We start from the raw sequence: 19157 nt of genomic DNA, 5'->3' as shown, positions 1-19157 counted from the left end.
GAACAGCTGAAGCTATTTTCTGGAATATTTAAAACTTGGAACTTCAAAGAAAATTTGAATCATGTGTAAAAAGAATTTACTTTTCCGAAAGACACAAAGGATACAGTAAAAAAAGACCCAAATTATATTGTAATGAGAAGCTTAGAATGATTTGATTTTGACAAAAAAAAATAATAATAATTTGCTTTCATTTTTTTCTACTTTGCTATGATGGTCTATGTAATGGGCCAATTGACATCAAATTCTATGGCCCTTTATCAACCAAATTGTCTTGCTTGGATTACTACAGAACATGAATGAACTGTAGACTTGCCCTCCTCTCCTCTCATAATTAAGATGTACTCTCTAGTTAATGAGAGGCAGCAATATTTGCATTTACAAAGGCAGTGGATACATGAAGAAACAAAAAAAAAAGAGTATCTCAGTCTCTGGAGAATCCTATCTTTAATATTACATTTCTTCCACAATTAACTAATAATGGTTTGACAATGACATCCCCGGGAAACCCAATTCCACCTGCACAAAATGTCCTTCAACTCTTCTACCTCTCCCAAAACTTTTAAAATCCAGGCAACATTTGTGTACTTACTTTTTCAATTTTTGTATTATCTCCAAATCTTTAATTTCATTCTGAAGATCCTCAAAATTCTCAACAGAAGTCAGATTACAGAAAACTCTGTAGTCCACATAGGGAGGGATACCATGATCCCGGCCCCTTTGAATGTTGGTGGCAGCCAAATCCAGGGCCACAGAATGGGCGGTGGAGAACAACTTCTCTGTCAATTCAAGGTTGAGAAGTTGCGAGGGCACCCGCAATTTAGTGGCTACTCCAAATAGCCCCCGAAGGAGTGGATCTATCCCACCTTCCTCCATTATCCTGGATGGCGAAAAGAAAGCTTTGTGGAGTGGGAGGTGGCCTTCGGGAATTTCACCGAAGGTATCATTCAATCGGTAAAGAATAGGATTGATTAACGTGTGGCCAAATCTAAAGGCTGCAGTGGCAAAAGAGTTAATGATCCCAGCATTCACGTGGGGATCATACCCCTGGTACTCCCCCAGCATCTTCATGCCAGGGTCCCCAAGAATCTTGGGCAGCCAGTGGCTGTAAGTGATGTGCTGCAGTTCCGCACCCACAATCTTCCTGGCTTCCTGATAAAGGGTGTCTCCATCCCAGTGGGGGTTCAGGGCCGATAGCTCTGTGGCCACCCTGTTGTGTTCCCGGAACCACAAGGTGTGCATAGCCGTCAGAGCCAGCTGCTCATTAGCCCTGTGGTCCCCCGCCAGGAAACAGGGGCTACTGTGGCTGTCTGGTTCACCTCTAGTGCATTCGGTGGGTGGGCCTGAAGAAAAGGGCAGTAAGTGCTTCCCGGAAGAGGACCAAGTCAAGCCCGTCCTCAGCAGTCCCTTGGGTGCAGAGAGGTCTCTGAGAACCTGGGATTCCCGCTCTGAGCTCCCGTAAACATTGGAAGCATCAATGTAGGCTGTGAGCTGGTTGATCTGCTCTCGTGCATAGACTGAATTCATCATCAAAGAGGTCGTGCCGCTGCCACACACGGGGCTGGAGCGTGTAAAGAACATGCAGGGTGCTTGGGCGCCCCTGGGATCCTCTGGCGGAATGGCAATAGGGAAGCAAGGAGGGTCATTCGTGCAGGCGGAGCTGCAAGGCTGCCCATCGGAAAAGCGGGCGGTGCTCAGTGCAGGCACTGTATGATCCAAGTCGTGGTCCAAAAACTGTCCCCACTGCATAAGCATGTGGGTGTACCTGTGGTCTGGAGTGACCACCGCTGTGCCAGCCATCACGGTGGAAACCAGCCTCGGCAGCGGGAGCGGAGAGCGGCCGGCCCCATTGCCGCGGCCAGCCCCACGGGGCGAATTGAAGCCATTCTCATAGGCAGGCTGCAGGACACGCGCCAAGGCTGTCAGGGACGCGCCCCACGTCGGGTGCTGCAGGTTGTTGCACGTTCCGTCGTGGGTCCGGTACTTCAGATGAAAGCACAGGTCAGAGCAGTTAGGCAGACGTCTGTGGGCCGTGCAACCGGACAGATTGGCGACGAGGCCAAGGTAGCGCGGGGAAACCAAATCATTGTAGCGGAATTCTGAAACTCAAACAGTGACCTCAATGAGAGTAGCCCAGGAAAAGGGAGCAGAGAACTTGAAACTAAGTGCAGTTGGAACCCCCCCACCCCGGGGTGTGTAGAAGTCTTTCCTACTTGTCACAAGAGTCAGGTCACAACTAAACACCATAGGACAAAGTATTGGGAAATAGGTACACAACAAAGATAATTCCAGAAAATAGAATTACTTCAGTAATGTCTATCTTATGAACAATGGCTGACTATTAGAATCAACAAAATGAATCTTGGGGCTGGTGATCTAGCTCAGTTGGCAGTGTGTGTCTCCCATGCACAAGGTCCTGGGCTCAATCCCCAGCACCACACACGCATACAAAAACCAAAACAAAACAAAATTATTTTATTGTTTCTAATCTTCTAGCTACCAATTTAGAGTATAGTATTCCTAATGTTATTTCTTCTTCTACTAGAGATAATTGAATAGACAAACTCTAAGATGGCTAAATAACTGTGGGCCTCACCTTTATTTGTGGCTGCGGAAACAGATAGAATTGGCTTTTTTGAAGACAGGGACAGAGCTAACTGATACCTGGTTTGATTTGAACTCAAGTAATCATATATTTAACTAAAGCCCTGATGTGAAGATTTCACTGGACATGTTGGTTAGGGAATTTTTGAAAACCCAAGACAAACATGGAAGACTAAGCACAGGCAATTGTACTTTGCAGTGATTGCTCAGAAGACTCAGGGGTTGAGGCATGAACACAAATGGACCTTTTGCCCTACTGAAGAAAGTCCTATATGAGTTGCTGCTACACTCAATGCAAATAGTGTACAGCCAAGTATCATGTTCATTTGTTTCATTTTAAAGAGAAACACTTAGAAAATCTGAAATCATTTTATACTACCTCATTTGACATTTACAAAGTAGGTGTCTGTTTTGTAAAGAAATACAAGAGAACTTTAAAATAGAAAAAAAGGGGGGGTGTGATATCAAAGTTACAGATGATGGAAGCAATTTCAGATAAATTTACAGAATGATTTAGGTAATCACCATGATAAGTGAAAGGAACTAAAATATTTCTCTAAATAAAATGTAATATCATTTGTATTTGAAAAGTTCACACCAAATGGTTCCCCTATATTTGTCCAATATAAATAATTGGCAAACGTCGAGACAAGTTTGCATATGTATTTATCATCCTTACTTTTGAATTACAGTTCCCATGAGGAAAAATCTGCATTTACTTAAAGTGGTAAGTAAATTAATTTTGAAGTCATAGGATGTTCTGGAGAGGAAAGTTCACATTCATTGCCAAAGTGATGTCCAGTTGTGCTGTGCTGTGGAGAGCATGCTTAGAACAGAAGGGCTCCACACTGACCTCTGCCTTCCAGATCAACCGTCAGCCCCTGCTTCACACGGTCCTGGATCAGCTGCAGTGTATGTTCAAAAATTTCCCCTGCTCTTGCTGTCTCCACAGTAAATGGGTCATTTGGGTAACGAAATTGAGCCAGCAGATCACTGGGAGTGTGAGGTTTTCTGCAAATGACAAAACACATATGTCTCTTTGGAAGGCAAAACTGTAGACTCTATGATGCTCCCATAGGCTGGGCACTTAAGAAGATTTTTGCCAAAAGTTAAAGAAGAATAAAATATCCACCGCTGGAATATGAACTTTGCAGGCTAGCTGTAGGTTATTTTTCTTTTTTTAACCCCTGAATCCTAAGTGCCAGTTACAGTGTCGAACTCAATAACTATATTTTAAATAAATTAATGATTTAAACAATATCTGTTGATAAAAAAGCAACATCTGTGGTGGTAGTGATAAACGTAAGAAGTCCATGTGTGAGTTCCAGGGTACTCAATAAACCTTTTGAAACAGTGAACCACGTTCTCAGTTTTTGGATCTTGGTCATTGCCGTCTTCTCCTTCCCCAAATGTAACTGTCTGAAAGTTCCCCCTGGCCTTTAGAATCCTGCTCAGGCATCACTCTCTTGGTACAGTCTCCCTGATGGCTCTGACAAGCTATCACTCCCTCTTCTCTATTACTTCTGTATCCCTTCAGATGTTTGTTATGTACTCAGCAAGATGTACTTAAATTGCTGACATGTTGTCTTCCCTACTAAAGAAAGAACTGGGTTAGGGATGAAATGGTGCCTGTTATGATTCAGATCTTAAATGTCGCTGAAACCCTCACGTGCTGAAGGCTTGATCCCTGCCTATGACACTATTGGGAGGTGGTAGACATTTTAGGAAGTGGTGCCTAATGGGAGGAAGTGAGGTCATTGAGGTATGACCTTGAAGGGTGTACTGGACCCTTTCCTCCTTCTCTTTCACTTCCCAGCCATCATGAGGTAAGCAGATTTTCCTTATGATGTACACCCACCAGTGATACTCAGCTTTTCCCCAGGTCTAAAATGACAGGGTCAAGCAACCATGGAATGAAACCTCTGAAACCATAAGCCAAAATAAACCTTTTCTCCTTTTATTTCGGTATTCTCTCATAAAGACAAAAAGCTCACCCACGCAATGCCCTATTCATCTTTGTATCCCAAGTACCAAGCCTGCTGACCAGCATACAATAGTGGTTTATGCACATTTGAAGAAATGAAATAAGCTAAAAATACTATTAAAGTCCCTAAGATTACGAAGCAAACTGTTTTAGAGATTTGGTCAACCAAGGCACATGTCACCCTCTGTTGTCTTGAATCATAACAACTTGAGATCATAGAATAATAGTAATGATACTAATAACTCACTTTAATTAAGCACTCTGTGTGTACCGGGTAATGTTGAAGCATTTTATCTGTATTTTTTCAGTGCTCCTACTGAAGCACACAAGCAAGCACACTCTTACAGCAGATCCTATTGACTTCCCGATTTTACAGGCAAAAAACGTGAGATACAAAGATGTCAGGTCACTTGCCCAAGATTACCCAGACACAAAGTAACAGATGAGGAACAATAATAGAAATATAAATGGTCAGGATGGCTTTCAAACGGGAGTCTGTGACCATAAGCTATATTGTTTGTGGATATGCAAGGAGTTTGAGTAGTACCTGATTAAGGGATTTTAAACTGTCCCTTTTTGATCAACAACTAAAAATACTGTACGTATACTATGATTATGAAAACAATACTTATGTTTTTTTTCTTAAAAAATGTTAATGTATTAACCATATTTCATTGTTGCCAACACAAAGTAATTTATGGGATTGAAAAGTTTCAGAAATCTAAACACTTTCCAGTTCAATTAAAATGAAGCAAAATGCCAATTTCCTTAACCAAGTTTTTACCTGTGGGGTACCAGCACCTGACTGAGTGTGTTCATCTTGAAAATCACTCTCAATCCACAGGCCATAGGAGTAGTGGTCTGGTATTATCTGGTGAATGCAGACATACCAGATTTTTTTTGTCTTGACATCTTTTGTCAGACTGTTAGAAATGGATCTGTGGCATAAATTAATGCCATTTTTACTCCATGGGAAAAATTTCCGTCTCTTGGAGTCTGAATCAAAAATTGATGGCTAGAACAGAGGGTGGCATGTACACAAGAACTAAAAGCATTCTGGCAATCTTACACATCCTACCTGTTATAGTATATGGAAATTATAAAAACCGGGCAGAACAGAAATGAAAACAATTTTTACAATCAAAATAATATTAATTCTTACTGTGAAAACAAATGTCTTCGTGTGGAGTTAATTGCACTGTCAACCCTCTGTACCGCGTCAAGAATAGATGATTCAACAAAGTCATCGCCAGCTTGTTTAACCTGTATTGCTTTGAAAATCAATTCCATGATTAAAAAGATCAAACAGACCTTGAAGTTAGGAATGATATGCTGTAAATGGCATTACATTTTTGAAATGAAAACTTTTAAGCCAATAAAAACGGTATACAATATCTATAGGATAATGTTCATTGCAGAGAAGTAGGTGATTATCCTTGAAGAAAAGTCTCCACTAACAATAACAATGTTATTCAGGAAATTAAAGCATTCCAAAATACAGTAAAGCTGTGTGAAATATTTTCTTTTTTTACAACATCAATTCAAATGGGATCCACGCTTGCTAGCAATTTGTCATCTTAGGGAAGGTCTGAAACAGCTATCTCTTCAACCACCTTGCTTTAATATTAAACATTAAAACAAAGTACATAGCATCAAATCCCCATAGAGGTTTCTTAAAGCAAGTACTGAACTCTTCAATAAAAATAATCCTTGCTGTTTCTACAGCTCTCTAACATGTGAGAATTCTGCAAAGCTGAATACCACAAAGGAAGTTGTTCACTTAGAGTTGAACATATTGAATCTTCTGTCAATGATGGTTTTAGAGGCTTATCTTAAAGGAATAAGTACTAAATGAAAATGATTATGAATAAATATCTAACTCATATAAGAGAAATAATCTAGCAAATCCATAGTATTTAGTTTATTTTTGAAATATTGAAAGTAAAATAAAAATTTATATGATACAATTAAAGCAACTTTTAAACACTGTTAAATATTGACAACCAAAGTAAAGATACTTCAAAACTTGAGTTTGAAAATGATATCATTGAGGGAAAATAAGAGATGAAAAGTTTAAAATAGTAATAGAAAAGTATATATTCTACATATTATCAAAAGGAATGTATAATACAGTAACTAATATAAGCCTAAACTAAAGTTTGTACTATAATATAAAAGTATTGCATGTGTCTATCTCTCTATACATGTGTGTATTATACATATTTAGGCTCATATATTTTGAAAGGAATGGGTCTATAAGCATTCTACTTCTGCATGTAAGAAAAGTCTTGTATTTTGACTATGTATACACACTAGATTGATTTAGTTGTCTTAAGAAGACCACTAACACAAAACTAGTTTAAGAAAAAAAAATGTCAATGGCACAGAGATATTATAAAGGAGGACAATCAAATCAAGCATTCTGCTGAAAGCCATTCTTGGTGAACTAGATTATGTGCAGTGGCTCTAAGCAGATGGCTATACGGTCAGTCCAATTCTGACATTTTGGGATTACCACAATATTGAGAATCTAGATAGTCACCATTGTCTTTTCTAAGTCTGAAAAAAAAAATAAGAAATTAACCCTGGACCAACAATGTATGAGGTAAAGACAAATGGAAAAAAAAAAAAAAAAGAGAGAAAGACAAGAACTGGTTAGCTCAATGATATGAAATCAAACATTTATTTTAGAAAAAAAACATGAACAAATAAAACTAAAAAACAAAGGACACAGTGGTTGATAATATTTGTAAATTCTAAATCTAACACAGAATTAATATTCCATTTCATACAAGGAAATCTTATAGTACACTAAGAAAAACAAGTACACACAAGCAGGTTATAAAAGAGGAAAGCCCCAAAAGTTAAGGATATACTATATGTAAACATAAAAAATAACTTTAAAGTGTCAATTAATATTTTATTCTTACACTAGAAAAAATTTTAGAACTTGTTAGCACTGCATTTTGACAGGAGTGTGTACATAGAAATCCTCAGGATACTGGTGATTCTGTAGAACAGACACCTCTATTTTAGAGATTTTATTTAGAGACTTTTTTGTTTGTAATTAGTAAAACGTATATGTGCATACATCCTTTCCTACACCAATTCCAGGCCCAAACATATGTCCAGAGAAATTATAATTCAAATCTATAAGGGTCGTTATGAGAACGTTCATTGCAACTTTGCATGGAAGGAATTTAGGAAAATATATTTTACAGCTACAGAAATGTGGGCAAGAAGAATGTAGTGGGTATATGATAGGGAATATCACATGAAATATCACGGTTCACTTTGAATTCACTGGATGTAGACACCAATGAGTGCCAAAAAGAATGCTCAATGTAAGCTAATGTAAACTATAACATATATCTCCATAATTGATGGTTAATTCTTTGTTAAATCTCAGGCTTAATGCATATGAGGAAAAGACCTTGGTAGATGTATGAAATAAATACATGCTTGAAGTTGTTCAAATGAGCATCTAACTTTCGATCTTATCCATGTACCTCTGAGACTCCATCATCCCCACAGATGGTAAAATCAAATGGTAAAACTGAGTCCTTTCAGGAAAGGGGAGCTGGCTGCACAGTCACTCACTGCTCTTGTATCCACATACCAAAAGCCTGGTTCTGGGTGATTTGGGGACTGAACCCAGAAGAGGGACAGCTTCTGCAGTCAAACTCAGTCAATCTCACTCCAAAATGCCTAGCTCTCAATAAAGGCCATGTTTCTTTCACAATTGCCAGTGAGGTTCGTAAGTACTTTTTATATTTTCTTTCTCCCCTGGGGAGAAAACTAGCCAGATAATGCAACTATCTTAACTAAAATACACCTTATCACACTTGATCTTCCTTCCCCTAAAAGAATAACCCCAAAACTGTGAGGGCTGTCCCAGGAAACCAGAGCACGTTAAATGATATTAATGTGAATCGACTGTCTGAGCAAAATCATTCTCTTTCAGGAGCCCTAACTGCGCTGCCTGTCACTGCATCATTAAACACACAAACAGGTTCACCACCTTGGAGATCTCCCCTGGAAAAGGAAAGGTACCATCTACGGTTTTTTAAGGTTTTTGTGTTTGGATTATGACTTTTATTTTAATTGTCAGTTTTCCTTATAATTTCTAAAAAAAAAAAAAAAAACTGTCCAAACGCTACAACACTGAAAATCTGGAAATGCAACTTACTGCTGCTGAAATTTAATGTTAAAATTTTGAGAAACATGTGGCTAACCTGAGGATATAAATGTGCTTTCTTTATAGGCTTTCTATATAAAATATATAGAAAATGATTTTGGTTAAAGGTTTTAAAAAATGTATGCGTATGGATACTAACCAGATGATGGTGTTCACAGAAATATCTCCTCATCCACTGTAAAAGTTTGGACAGGAAAACAAGATTGTCGTGCACCTCTTAATTAATATGTGAACTAACAAGTAAGTTAACAAGTAGAGTAAAATAGTAATTTTAAATGATTCAATTCTCAATTTCAATTCATTAACATGCTTGAGTGCATATAGCTAGTATTTCTGATACCTTTAAGTCCACTCTTTACTATGCAACACCTTCAGTGGCTTATAAAAAGAGAATTTCTCTACATAATGACAAAAGTTGGGATTCAAGTGTGAAATGGTCAGTGAATTAGTCATTCAGAGTTTTAAAAAAATAACAATAATCCACAAAAATCAAATAAGTTAATTAGTAAATAGCATTAGAACACATGATAAAATGCCCAATAAATGATAAATGTTATTTTATTGGTAACATCTTTATGAGTTCCATAAAGCTCATGTAATTAACTTAATAGAAAGGGCCCCACAGACTTAAAGTCAACTAAGGTAACCTTAAATCCTCATTCAATTTAGTTCAACAATAAGTGACTGAATTAAGAATTTAATTGCAGTAGAAAATATCATAGGTAGGAAGACCAATTAGAGAGTTAAAAACAAAAGTCTAAATTAGAAATGGTGATAGAATGGCCAGGAGCGGTGTCACATGCCTGTAATCCCAGTGGCTAGGAAACCTGAGGCAGGAGGATCACAAGTTCAAAGCCAGCCTCAGCAACTTAGCAAGGCCCTAAGCAACTTAGAGAGACCCTGTCTCTAAATCAAAAATAAACTGGGCTGAGACTGGGGTTCAGTAGTTAAGCACTCCTGGGTTCAACTTCAATACAAAAAATGAAAGAAGAAAGAAAGAAAGAAAAGAAAGAAAGAAAGAAAGAAAGAAAGAAAGAAAGAAAGAAAGAAAGAAAGAAAGAAAAGAAAAGAAAAGAAAAGAAAAGAAAAGAAAAGAAAAGAAAAGAAAAGAAAAGAAAAGAAAAGAAATGGTGAGAGGAAGAGCTATTGAGGAAGAAGCCATGCAAAGAAGAGAAGTAGAGTTGGGGAAGTAGCTCATGGTAAAGAATTTACCTAGCATGCACGGCCCTGGGTTCAATCCCCACAGAAAAAATTTTAAAAAAGAAAGAAGATACAAATATTGGGAGGAAAAAGTGGAAGACATGGTAGTTGGGGTAAAGGACAGAAAGGAGAAGAAATCAGGAGGAGCTCCTCAGTCTTACTGCTCACACTAATGGTGACTAAAATTGATAATTAAGAGATGTGAAGAAAATGAGGGATGAAAGAAGAGGGAGAAACTGTGGGTCCATCAATAGAAAATGTGCCATAGACAATTAAGGTATGAAACCCCAAATTTCAGAGATGACAGCATTGCTTAAGTTTAAATTTATTTTTATATAATTTAGAACAGTTTGCATGTTATTTATTTGTGCTCCAAATTTTTCATTTAATAGACTCAGTTTCACCTTTGCATTTTTCACTAATAAATATTTTAACTAACATTTATTGGATGATTTCAAGGTCTCAATAGTAAGAATTCTATCGTGTAGATATATTGTAAACTACCTCCTTATTACTATTGTATATTTTGGTCTACTTGAGAAACAGAAATAATGAATCAAAAAGGACTCGAGAGGTGACAAATCTGCCTTTTTTAAAAAATAAGAAAATGAATCCCAATTATGGGTGAAGAAGTTATCCAGAGTGCCTGAGATCAGGAAAGTCTGATAACTTACTCCCACCATGTCACACTTTCAGTGTTCAATATAAATGTCTTTGCTGTCAGTTTGACTGAGTATGTCATTATGCCGATTTAGAAAGGAGATGTTAAAGTAAATTGCTCTTGAACAGAAGACTTTTTTTTTTCCTTTGTGTCTAAAATAAAATGAGTAGCACTCAGATGCCAAATATTATCTAGGCAAAGAAAAAGAAGTGTGCAGACACAAATAATATTTGCCAGTATAAGTATCTGAGGATACCCTAAACAAAAAGGTTCTAGAAAATACTGTATTAGCCTTACAGACTACCCAAATCTGTTTAAATTATTTTTTAAAAAACTATTAAATCTTGGGGCTGGGGTGATGGCTCAGTGGTAGAGTGCTCACCTACCATGAATGAGGCACTGGGTTTGATCCTCAGCACTACATAAAAACAAACTAATATATCCACCTAAAACTAATAATACATACATAATACACAAATAATAAATATTTTTTAAAAAACTATTAAATCTTAAGGGGAAAAAATGAATTTCCTGAAAAAAATTGCAACCATGGAAACTTTCCCTCTCTGTTTTTTGTTCGTTTGCTATCATAAATGCCCTACAATGGTCTTGGTAGCATACACCTGTAACTCAACTACAAGAGGCTCAGAATCAATAACAGCCTCAGCAACTTAGTGGGATGCTATCTCAAAATAAAAAATAAAATAAATGTTAAAAGGGATGGGAGTATAGCTCAGCGTAGAGTGCTTGTTTAGCAAGCATAAGGCCCTGGGTTCAAGCTCCAGTATCATAAAACAATTAATAAATACCTTGCTGTGGACATCAGTCTGTAACATTCACATTTTATAAATAATATCTAGAATGTTACTATGTACTTTTTATCATTTGGGATTACTTCTTATGGCTATTTTCCCCAATGCTGAATAGAAACTCAAAGCATGTGATACTCTGTATCACTTTTTACACAGCAGAGTTCCAGCATTTCATAACTGTTAAGTGGGGGAAGCAAGATTGGACAAATCTACAATGCATGCATTTTTCCTTTTCATTACAAAGACCTAGTAAATGAGAGGGTCTAAGCCATAAAATGCTTTATCAGTATATTTTATATTATATGTTTCCCTTCTCTTGATAATTGGGGGTTTATTTGTTTTGTTTTTTGTACAAGGGATTGAACCCATGTGCTCTTAAATACTGAGCCACATTCCCAGCCCTTTTTAATGTTTTTATTTAGAGACAGGGACACTCTAAGTTGCTCAAGGCCTTGCTAAGTTGCTGAGACTAGCTTTGAACTTGTGATCCTCCTGCCTCAGCCTCCAAAGACACTGATATTACAGGTATGTGTCATCACACCCAGCCTAATTTGGATTTTATAAGCAAACACATTACTCCTTGTCTTAAATTTTTTAAAATTCAAATTTATATTATTTTATCATTCCTTCCCTTTATATATAAAAAAATACTATCATGAAATTTATGTGTTATGAAATGCAGACCTAAAGTAATTTCCCCTAACATTGATATATATGTCCCCAGAGCAAAATATACACATATATATTGGTTGAATAACTTCTTTTGTATTGTGTTATTATAATCCTATAACCTGATTTTCTGGGTTTTTAATTTTTTTTATTTTTTTGCACAGTAGAACAGAATATTGATGAATGTTATTTATTGCTGTTTTAAAATCTGATAGATTAATTAACACATTTTAATCTGAATAATTTTTTTTTTGTGTGTGTGTGTGTGTGTATGTGTATGTGTATGGTTTAGATATTTGGTGTTCCCTAAAAGCTTATGTGTGAGAAAATGCAAGAAAGTTTAAAGGTGAAGGGATTGGGTTATAAGAGTTTTAACTTGATCAATGTATTAATCCCCTGATAGGGATTAGCTTGGTGGTAGCCATAGGCAGGTAGGTGTGGCTAGAGGAGCTGTATCTTTGGGATGTGCTTTCAGGGTGTATATTTGTCCTTGGTGACCATGTCCTAAGCTACTTTCCTCTACCACACTCCTCTACCATGATGTTCTGCTACACCTTGGGCCCAGAGCAAAGGAGCCAACCATCTATGGACTGAGACCTCTGAAATCATGAGCCCCAGATAAACTATTCCTTCCCTTAAATTGTTCTTGTTATTTCTTTTGATCACAGTGTGAAAAACTGACTGAAACACACATACACATGTACATATATAAAGTATGTGTACATATTAAATGATGTTCTAACTAACCATCATTTTACACAAATCATATATAATTATATATAATATATTGTTATATAAATTAAAATATATATTATATATTAAATGATAGTTATATGAAATATGCATATGTAACTATAAATATATTAAATGATGCTTAGTTAAATTTCTGTCAATTAACTGCAATTCTTATTTTAGAGATTCTAAAATGCTTTTTCACTGCAATTAGAGTCTTTTGTATGTGTGATGAAGCAAAACAGAGACAGATACAGAAAAATGTTTGTTTAATGGATAGATCTCTAACATCTGTGAAGATAGCAATGTTACTTTAAATGCTATGATGGCTCTTTTCCAAAATACCTCAAGGACATTCTTTTTGCGGGTCTCGTAAATAGTTGAAGAGCAGAAAGAAAACTCCATAAATTTATAAGAAGAAATACAACTACCAAAGATTTTAAATCAGGAAAAACATGAACTCAGAGAATAACATCAGAGTGAGACTAAGATTTTGTAGTATTCAGAAACTATAAACAATAAAGAATTTCTTACTCTGTTAGACTAAATGGTTTTTGGTTACTAAATTACATTTTTTACAATTTTCAAAATAATATTCTATAGTTAGTACATTTTTACCATACAATAAATGCATGAAAACTAATGTGTCACTAATGAAAATATATGTTTTGCATACAGTATTCAGACAGATGAAATGCTCAGAAATTTAATATCTCAAAAGAATATTTTAGTGGAAGGATATGAGACTACTGATTTAATAGAAAAATAGAAACATATTTAAGGATAGGATTTGATAATCTCTTTTTAATCAGGCTTATATTTAGAATGAAAGAGTTACCCAATCTCTCTTATACACCCATAAGGGCTAGGAAAAAAGAGAGAAATAAATGCAAAACCATATTTATGAAATTGGGCCATTTATAAGGAAACTGAATGATTGACAAAGCCCAAAACAGCACTGTAGCAACTTATAACTGAAGTTTTTATTTTAACCACTATTTTTCAGTACAGGAAAAGTTCCTAAACTCACTTTCAAAGAAAAAGAAAGAAAAGAAAAAAACTTGGATGTCAACTCCTACAAGAAGACATGTGTTTCTCTGGATTGCTTCCTCTTTGCAGACAACATTCCAAACCCCTTCATCACAGTTTGTTTCTATTTGCATAACCACATCTGAGCCTCCAGTTCCCTGTACTCAAATTAGCCTACAAGTATTCTCTCTCTCTTCCAATTTGAACTGAACCAATGAAAGGGGGGTATTCTATTTTTTTATAAAGCTATAGGGAGCAATTTTTTTAAAAACATGATATAAAACCAACCAGCAAAAGGTTATAGCAAGCCCATTTAACCAGGATGATGATAAAATGTAGAAAGCAATACCACTTGTTTGGGCCAGTAATAAATGCTTCCAGGCATATGATGGTAGCAAAGCTTACTTAGCCGTTTGGTTAACTTTTTATTTTAATCTAGGATATACTAGGCCAGAGTAACAGACACATTAAATTCCGTGTTATGCTTCAATCTTTCGCTCCACATTTTGGCAATGAGCACATCTTACATTCCATAATTGCCAACTTCCAAGATAACGTGAGACACATTGGCAAATCCTTGCTGGTTATGCTCCTTTGGCATAATGGTTTTTGTTTCATATTCACTAACAGAGTTTAAACTTTAAAATAATAGGATAGCTTTGATTTGATTTTTAACACATTTGGGTAGAAAGAATGCAAAAAGGAACATGAGTAATAAGATGAACCAGGATTACAAGAAGCTGTGCAAACATATTTATTTGGTTGTTGTAAATGGGATCTCTAAATACCTACCAGTGACTGTAAGAAACATGTTTGCCCCAACAAGGCCAAATGAATTCCGAGCCAAGCATTCGTATCTTCCTTGGTCAGCCTGGCCTGCGTCGTAGATGGTCAGTGTGCCTCCACTGTCAATATGGAATTTACCACTCTCAGTAATCTGTATACCTGCCTACCAAGTAAAAAAGGGTTGTCATTAGGAGAAAGCGTGGGTCCTTAAAAAGTAAATATTGACACTTCATTTGATGTAGTCTCCATTTGTTCAACAAATATTTACTGAGTGCCTGCCATGTATCAGGCCCTATAGGGGGTATCAAATAAATAGAACAAAGAGAAGAAAGAGATTCCCAAAAGTGCTGTTTGTCTTCTAATTAAAATAAATATGACACTCATAAGTTCAGTAGTGTATTATTTAGCATGTGATTATCTTAAAACCATCACTTAATAGATGGATATATACAAAGTATTAACAACCTGCTTACTTCTAAAAGACAATTCTGACAATAAAAATAAGAACATGATTTTAAGGAGAAAAATGCTCACAAATCCACCACCTGAAAACATCAAAATGTTTCCTCATTTTTGACTTCCCTATACACATTTTGTATAGCTGCACTGGTATATAGATGACTGTATTTCCCAGTTAAAAAAATATACATTAAGAAGATACAAGTAACTAATTTTATATAAACTACTATTAAAGTGCATTCTCTACTAATTATTGAGAATTTATTGCCAGGTGCGGTAGCACACTCCTATAATCCCAACAGCTCAGGAGGCTGAGGCAGGAGGATCATGAGTTCAAAGCCAGCCTCAGCAAAATCAATGTACTAAGCAACTCAGTGAGACCTTGTCTCTAAATAAAATACAAAATAGGCTGGGGATGTGGCTCAGTGATTGAGTACCCAAAAAATAAAATAAAGAATTTTATTTTTAAATGTCCATCATCATTATGATGTTAATTTTAAAAAGAAAAAGATATTGGCTTTCAGAGATGGCAGTAGAGATACCATTATCTTGCCCCTCTCCAAAAAACTCTCATGAAACTAAAGACAAGAGAGATTTTATTTTTCAAAAGAATTCATACTCCAGTAATGGCCAACGGGCCAGAGAGTAACCATAAAGGTTACAGTCTGAGAATGTCTTATACATTTTCAGATTTGTGCAGCTATCTTGGGACAATGCTAGGAAACAAGTCCAAGGTGACAGGCAGATGGTAACTCAGGCTAGGCAGTGAAAGGAAGTAGAAGAGAGGACAGGACCTACCTGATGGAAGAGCTGCTGGAAAGAGATCCTACACAGGGCACATCTGAGGAGACCAGATGGCCTAGGTGCGGGGCCCCAGTAGTCTTTCCCCTTCCCTTCTTTTGGCTGGACCACCATTGCATCTTCTTTCCAAATTCACTCTTTTCCCCTGCCTTCTTCTCACTTAGTACCAGAACTCCCAGCTCTGTGCTTTTTGCTTAGAGTATGAGCAATCAGATAGCTTTCCAGTAAATCCCTTATCTACTTATTTGAAAGGTATCCTAACTCGTACCCTTTCCAAACTTTTGAACTGAGGAAGATTGTTATGAAGATGAAATGGGATAGTATATGTAAATTGTCTGGCATAGAGTAGCACCCCATCGATATGTGATTAGAGCCTACCTTCCAAAAGGTGGACTTTGAGATATTTTGCTGGTATCATTAGATAATGAAGCATTTAGTAAAATGTCAGATAAGGCTTTATACTGACAAAAAATATATATTTTCCACAGTTCTTGTGTTAGTATTAAAACATTTGGACAGACAGTATTAAATCAAAAAAAGAGTTTACACTGGCATGGTGGCACATGCCAGCTACCAGGAGGCTAAGGCAGAGGTAGGTGTTGCTTAAGGCCAGGCCAGGGAACATAGTGAGATTTCTGTCTCACAAAAAAATACTCAAGACTATGTGAGAGGACAGAAGCTCAATTCGAGGCACCGAACTTACTCTTCATGGAGAACCTCACCCGATGCTCAGCTATAGTACAAAAGAAGAGAGCCAGCAAAAATAGGTGGCTTTGTTGCCATTTGATACAAACAAAAATAAACTAAGTGGTTTTAGTAAACACAGTTCTGTGATCTTTCACAAATTTCACATTTTGTCACACTTTTCCATAAAACCTGTCATTCAAGTGTGTACACCTTCATTGATTTTTTAAGAACATTGAAATCTGAGACAAATCATTTCATTGTGATGAAAAACCTAAAATGGAAGAAGCAATTGTGTGCAAGACTATAGCTCAAAGAACCAAAAGAAATAAGATAGATAAATAAAGATCTATTATTTCTTTAAAGCCATTCATATTTTCAACCTTTAGAAGTGCTTTTTTTTGACATGTCCCTTTAATATCAGGATTTTTTATTCCTTTCTTGTTTTCAGCTAACGATCTAGTTTTCATGCATTTCAGAGTTATTAATTTACAATGGTTTCTGGATAGCCACGACAATGCTTAATTTATATGTGGCAAAACAATTTTTTCTTCAAGGAACTTAGTTACGCTTATGAAGTTTTTATCACCAAGCAAATGAGGAAGGACAAAATTTTTATCAAAACCCTGAGCCAAAATCAGATTCAGTGACTTAAAAAAAGAAGAATCAAGAAATAAACCTACTGCAGCATGAAAAGTATCGCCTGCTAGCAAAAATCACAACAGTAATAAATCTGTATGAGAATCATCGTCTGGGTTTCAGTGGGTCAATACACCTGTCGATGTTTTTAATATTACAGAAGTTTTAGTTGAGATCTTACCTTACTCCAAGTAATTATAGGCTGCGGTTCTCCTTGAGCATGACACGAAATGTTTATATTCTTCCCAACATCTACCCTTGCATCCTGAGGAAGTCGAGTAAACACTGGGAGAGCTGTAGGAATGAGCCAAGATAACATCCTGTCGGTATCATTTTAGTCAATATGTGCCAACCCCATCAAACAGTATAAATATAAATGCTAAATTGGTTGTCCACGTTAGTTTTAAAAAGTCAATTTACTTGGTCATCTAGGGGAATAATAAAAACCAAACCCAGGCTGGTGATAATTAGGACAGAGGACAGAGCAGGAATAAAAGAAGAGGAAAGCACACAAGTGTTAGCCACATTTGCAATACTTTATTTCTTCGGCTGAGGAGTGGATGCAAGGGTTTTCATTATTCTTTCTCAATATCTTTTGGTAAACCTAAAAGCAAGTTACACAGTTAACATCAAATTTTTTTTTAAAAGAGAGAGAGAGAGAGAGAGAGAGAGAGAGAGAGAGAGAGAGAGAGAGAGAGCGCTTTTTTTTAATATTTATTTTTTTAGTTTTCGGTGGAAACATCATCTTTTATTTTTATGTGGTGCTGAGGATTGAACCCAGCGCCCCGCGCATGCCAGGCGAGCATGTTACCGCTTGAGCCACATCCCCAGCCCAACAGTTAACATCAAATTTTATTGCTGGCTAATGTAAAAGGATGCCTTTTTAAAGTAGAATTATTTTTCCCTCGGAAAGCACAGACCATCTCAACTCAATTAATAGGAACTAGATGATTAAAATAGCTCCCACAATGAGCAAGGAAATTGGATTTACAATCTTTAAAAACTCCTCCTCCCCCAAAAAAATGCAAATCAAAATTACGCTGAGATTTCATCTCACTCCAGTCAGAAATGGCAATCATCAAGAATGCAAGCAATGATAAATGCTGAAGAGGATGTGGAGAAAAAGGGACACTTTACCCTGTTGGTGGCATGGTAAATTAGTACAAACACTATGGAAATCAGTATGGAGTTTCCTCAAACAGCTAGGCATGGAACCACCATATAGCACGCCTTGGTATTAATCCTAAAATATTAAAGACTATATATAGAGAAAAAATCAAAGTGATAGAGTGCCAGGGATCCCAGCAGCCTGCAGCAGGGCCCGGAGAGCCAGGCCAACTGATTCGCGTGGCCTGCCCTGCGGCTACAGAAGGCGTGGCGCCTCAGTGAAGCCATTAATTGGCAAGCAGGGAGGTTAGGGAAGGCCATTAGGTGGAATCCCACCAGCCAAGCCCACACGGACCCTTGGGCCGAGCACGGGTTCTCAGAAGGGGAAGGAAGCGGTACAGTCCCATCCCCCACTGCGGACACTCCGCCGAGCCAGTCAGCGGCCACCATCCGGGAAAGCTGAAGGATACACCGCCACTCTCCTTCAGAGTGCGACATCAAAACAGGTCGGTGTCATTCAGCTCACCCCCCAGACAGCGGGAATTCGCATAAAATCTCTCCTAGGCTTGCCGGGAGAGGGAGTATCAAGCTGAGCCTCCATACAGGCTAGGGGGAAACCAGAGACACCTGACCTCCAACCCCTCCTCCCAGTAGCAGCCAAAAGGAAACCTGGCTAGCCAGCGCTGGGGGAGGGGCAAGCAGAAAAAATCAAAGTGATAGAGTGCCAGGGATCCCAGCAGCCTGCAGCAGGGCCCGGAGAGCCAGGCCAACTGATTCGCGTGGCCTGCCCTGCGG

General features: G+C 37.3%; 1 protein-coding gene across 1 annotated transcript in view; it reads right to left on the bottom strand.

Moving 5' to 3' along the window:
• Positions 1-19157, bottom strand: part of Pxdnl (peroxidasin like) — a 454066-nt gene that overhangs the window by 77631 nt on the left and 357278 nt on the right. Inside the window, exons 13-17 of the mRNA XM_026394395.2 lie at positions 17437-17549; positions 14679-14835; positions 5748-5856; positions 3455-3612; positions 590-2096 (exon numbers count right to left, since the gene is read on the bottom strand). Of these exons, the coding sequence (XP_026250180.2) occupies positions 590-2096; positions 3455-3612; positions 5748-5856; positions 14679-14835; positions 17437-17549 (2044 nt within the window). The remainder of the gene's footprint in view (positions 1-589; positions 2097-3454; positions 3613-5747; positions 5857-14678; positions 14836-17436; positions 17550-19157) is intronic.

This window comes from Urocitellus parryii, chromosome 7, assembly GCF_045843805.1.
Source record: "Urocitellus parryii isolate mUroPar1 chromosome 7, mUroPar1.hap1, whole genome shotgun sequence".
In the NCBI taxonomy this organism is placed as follows: Eukaryota; Metazoa; Chordata; class Mammalia; order Rodentia; family Sciuridae; genus Urocitellus; species Urocitellus parryii.
Note: the sequence above shows the minus strand (reverse complement) of the source record. Positions and strands in the feature narration are given on the sequence as shown.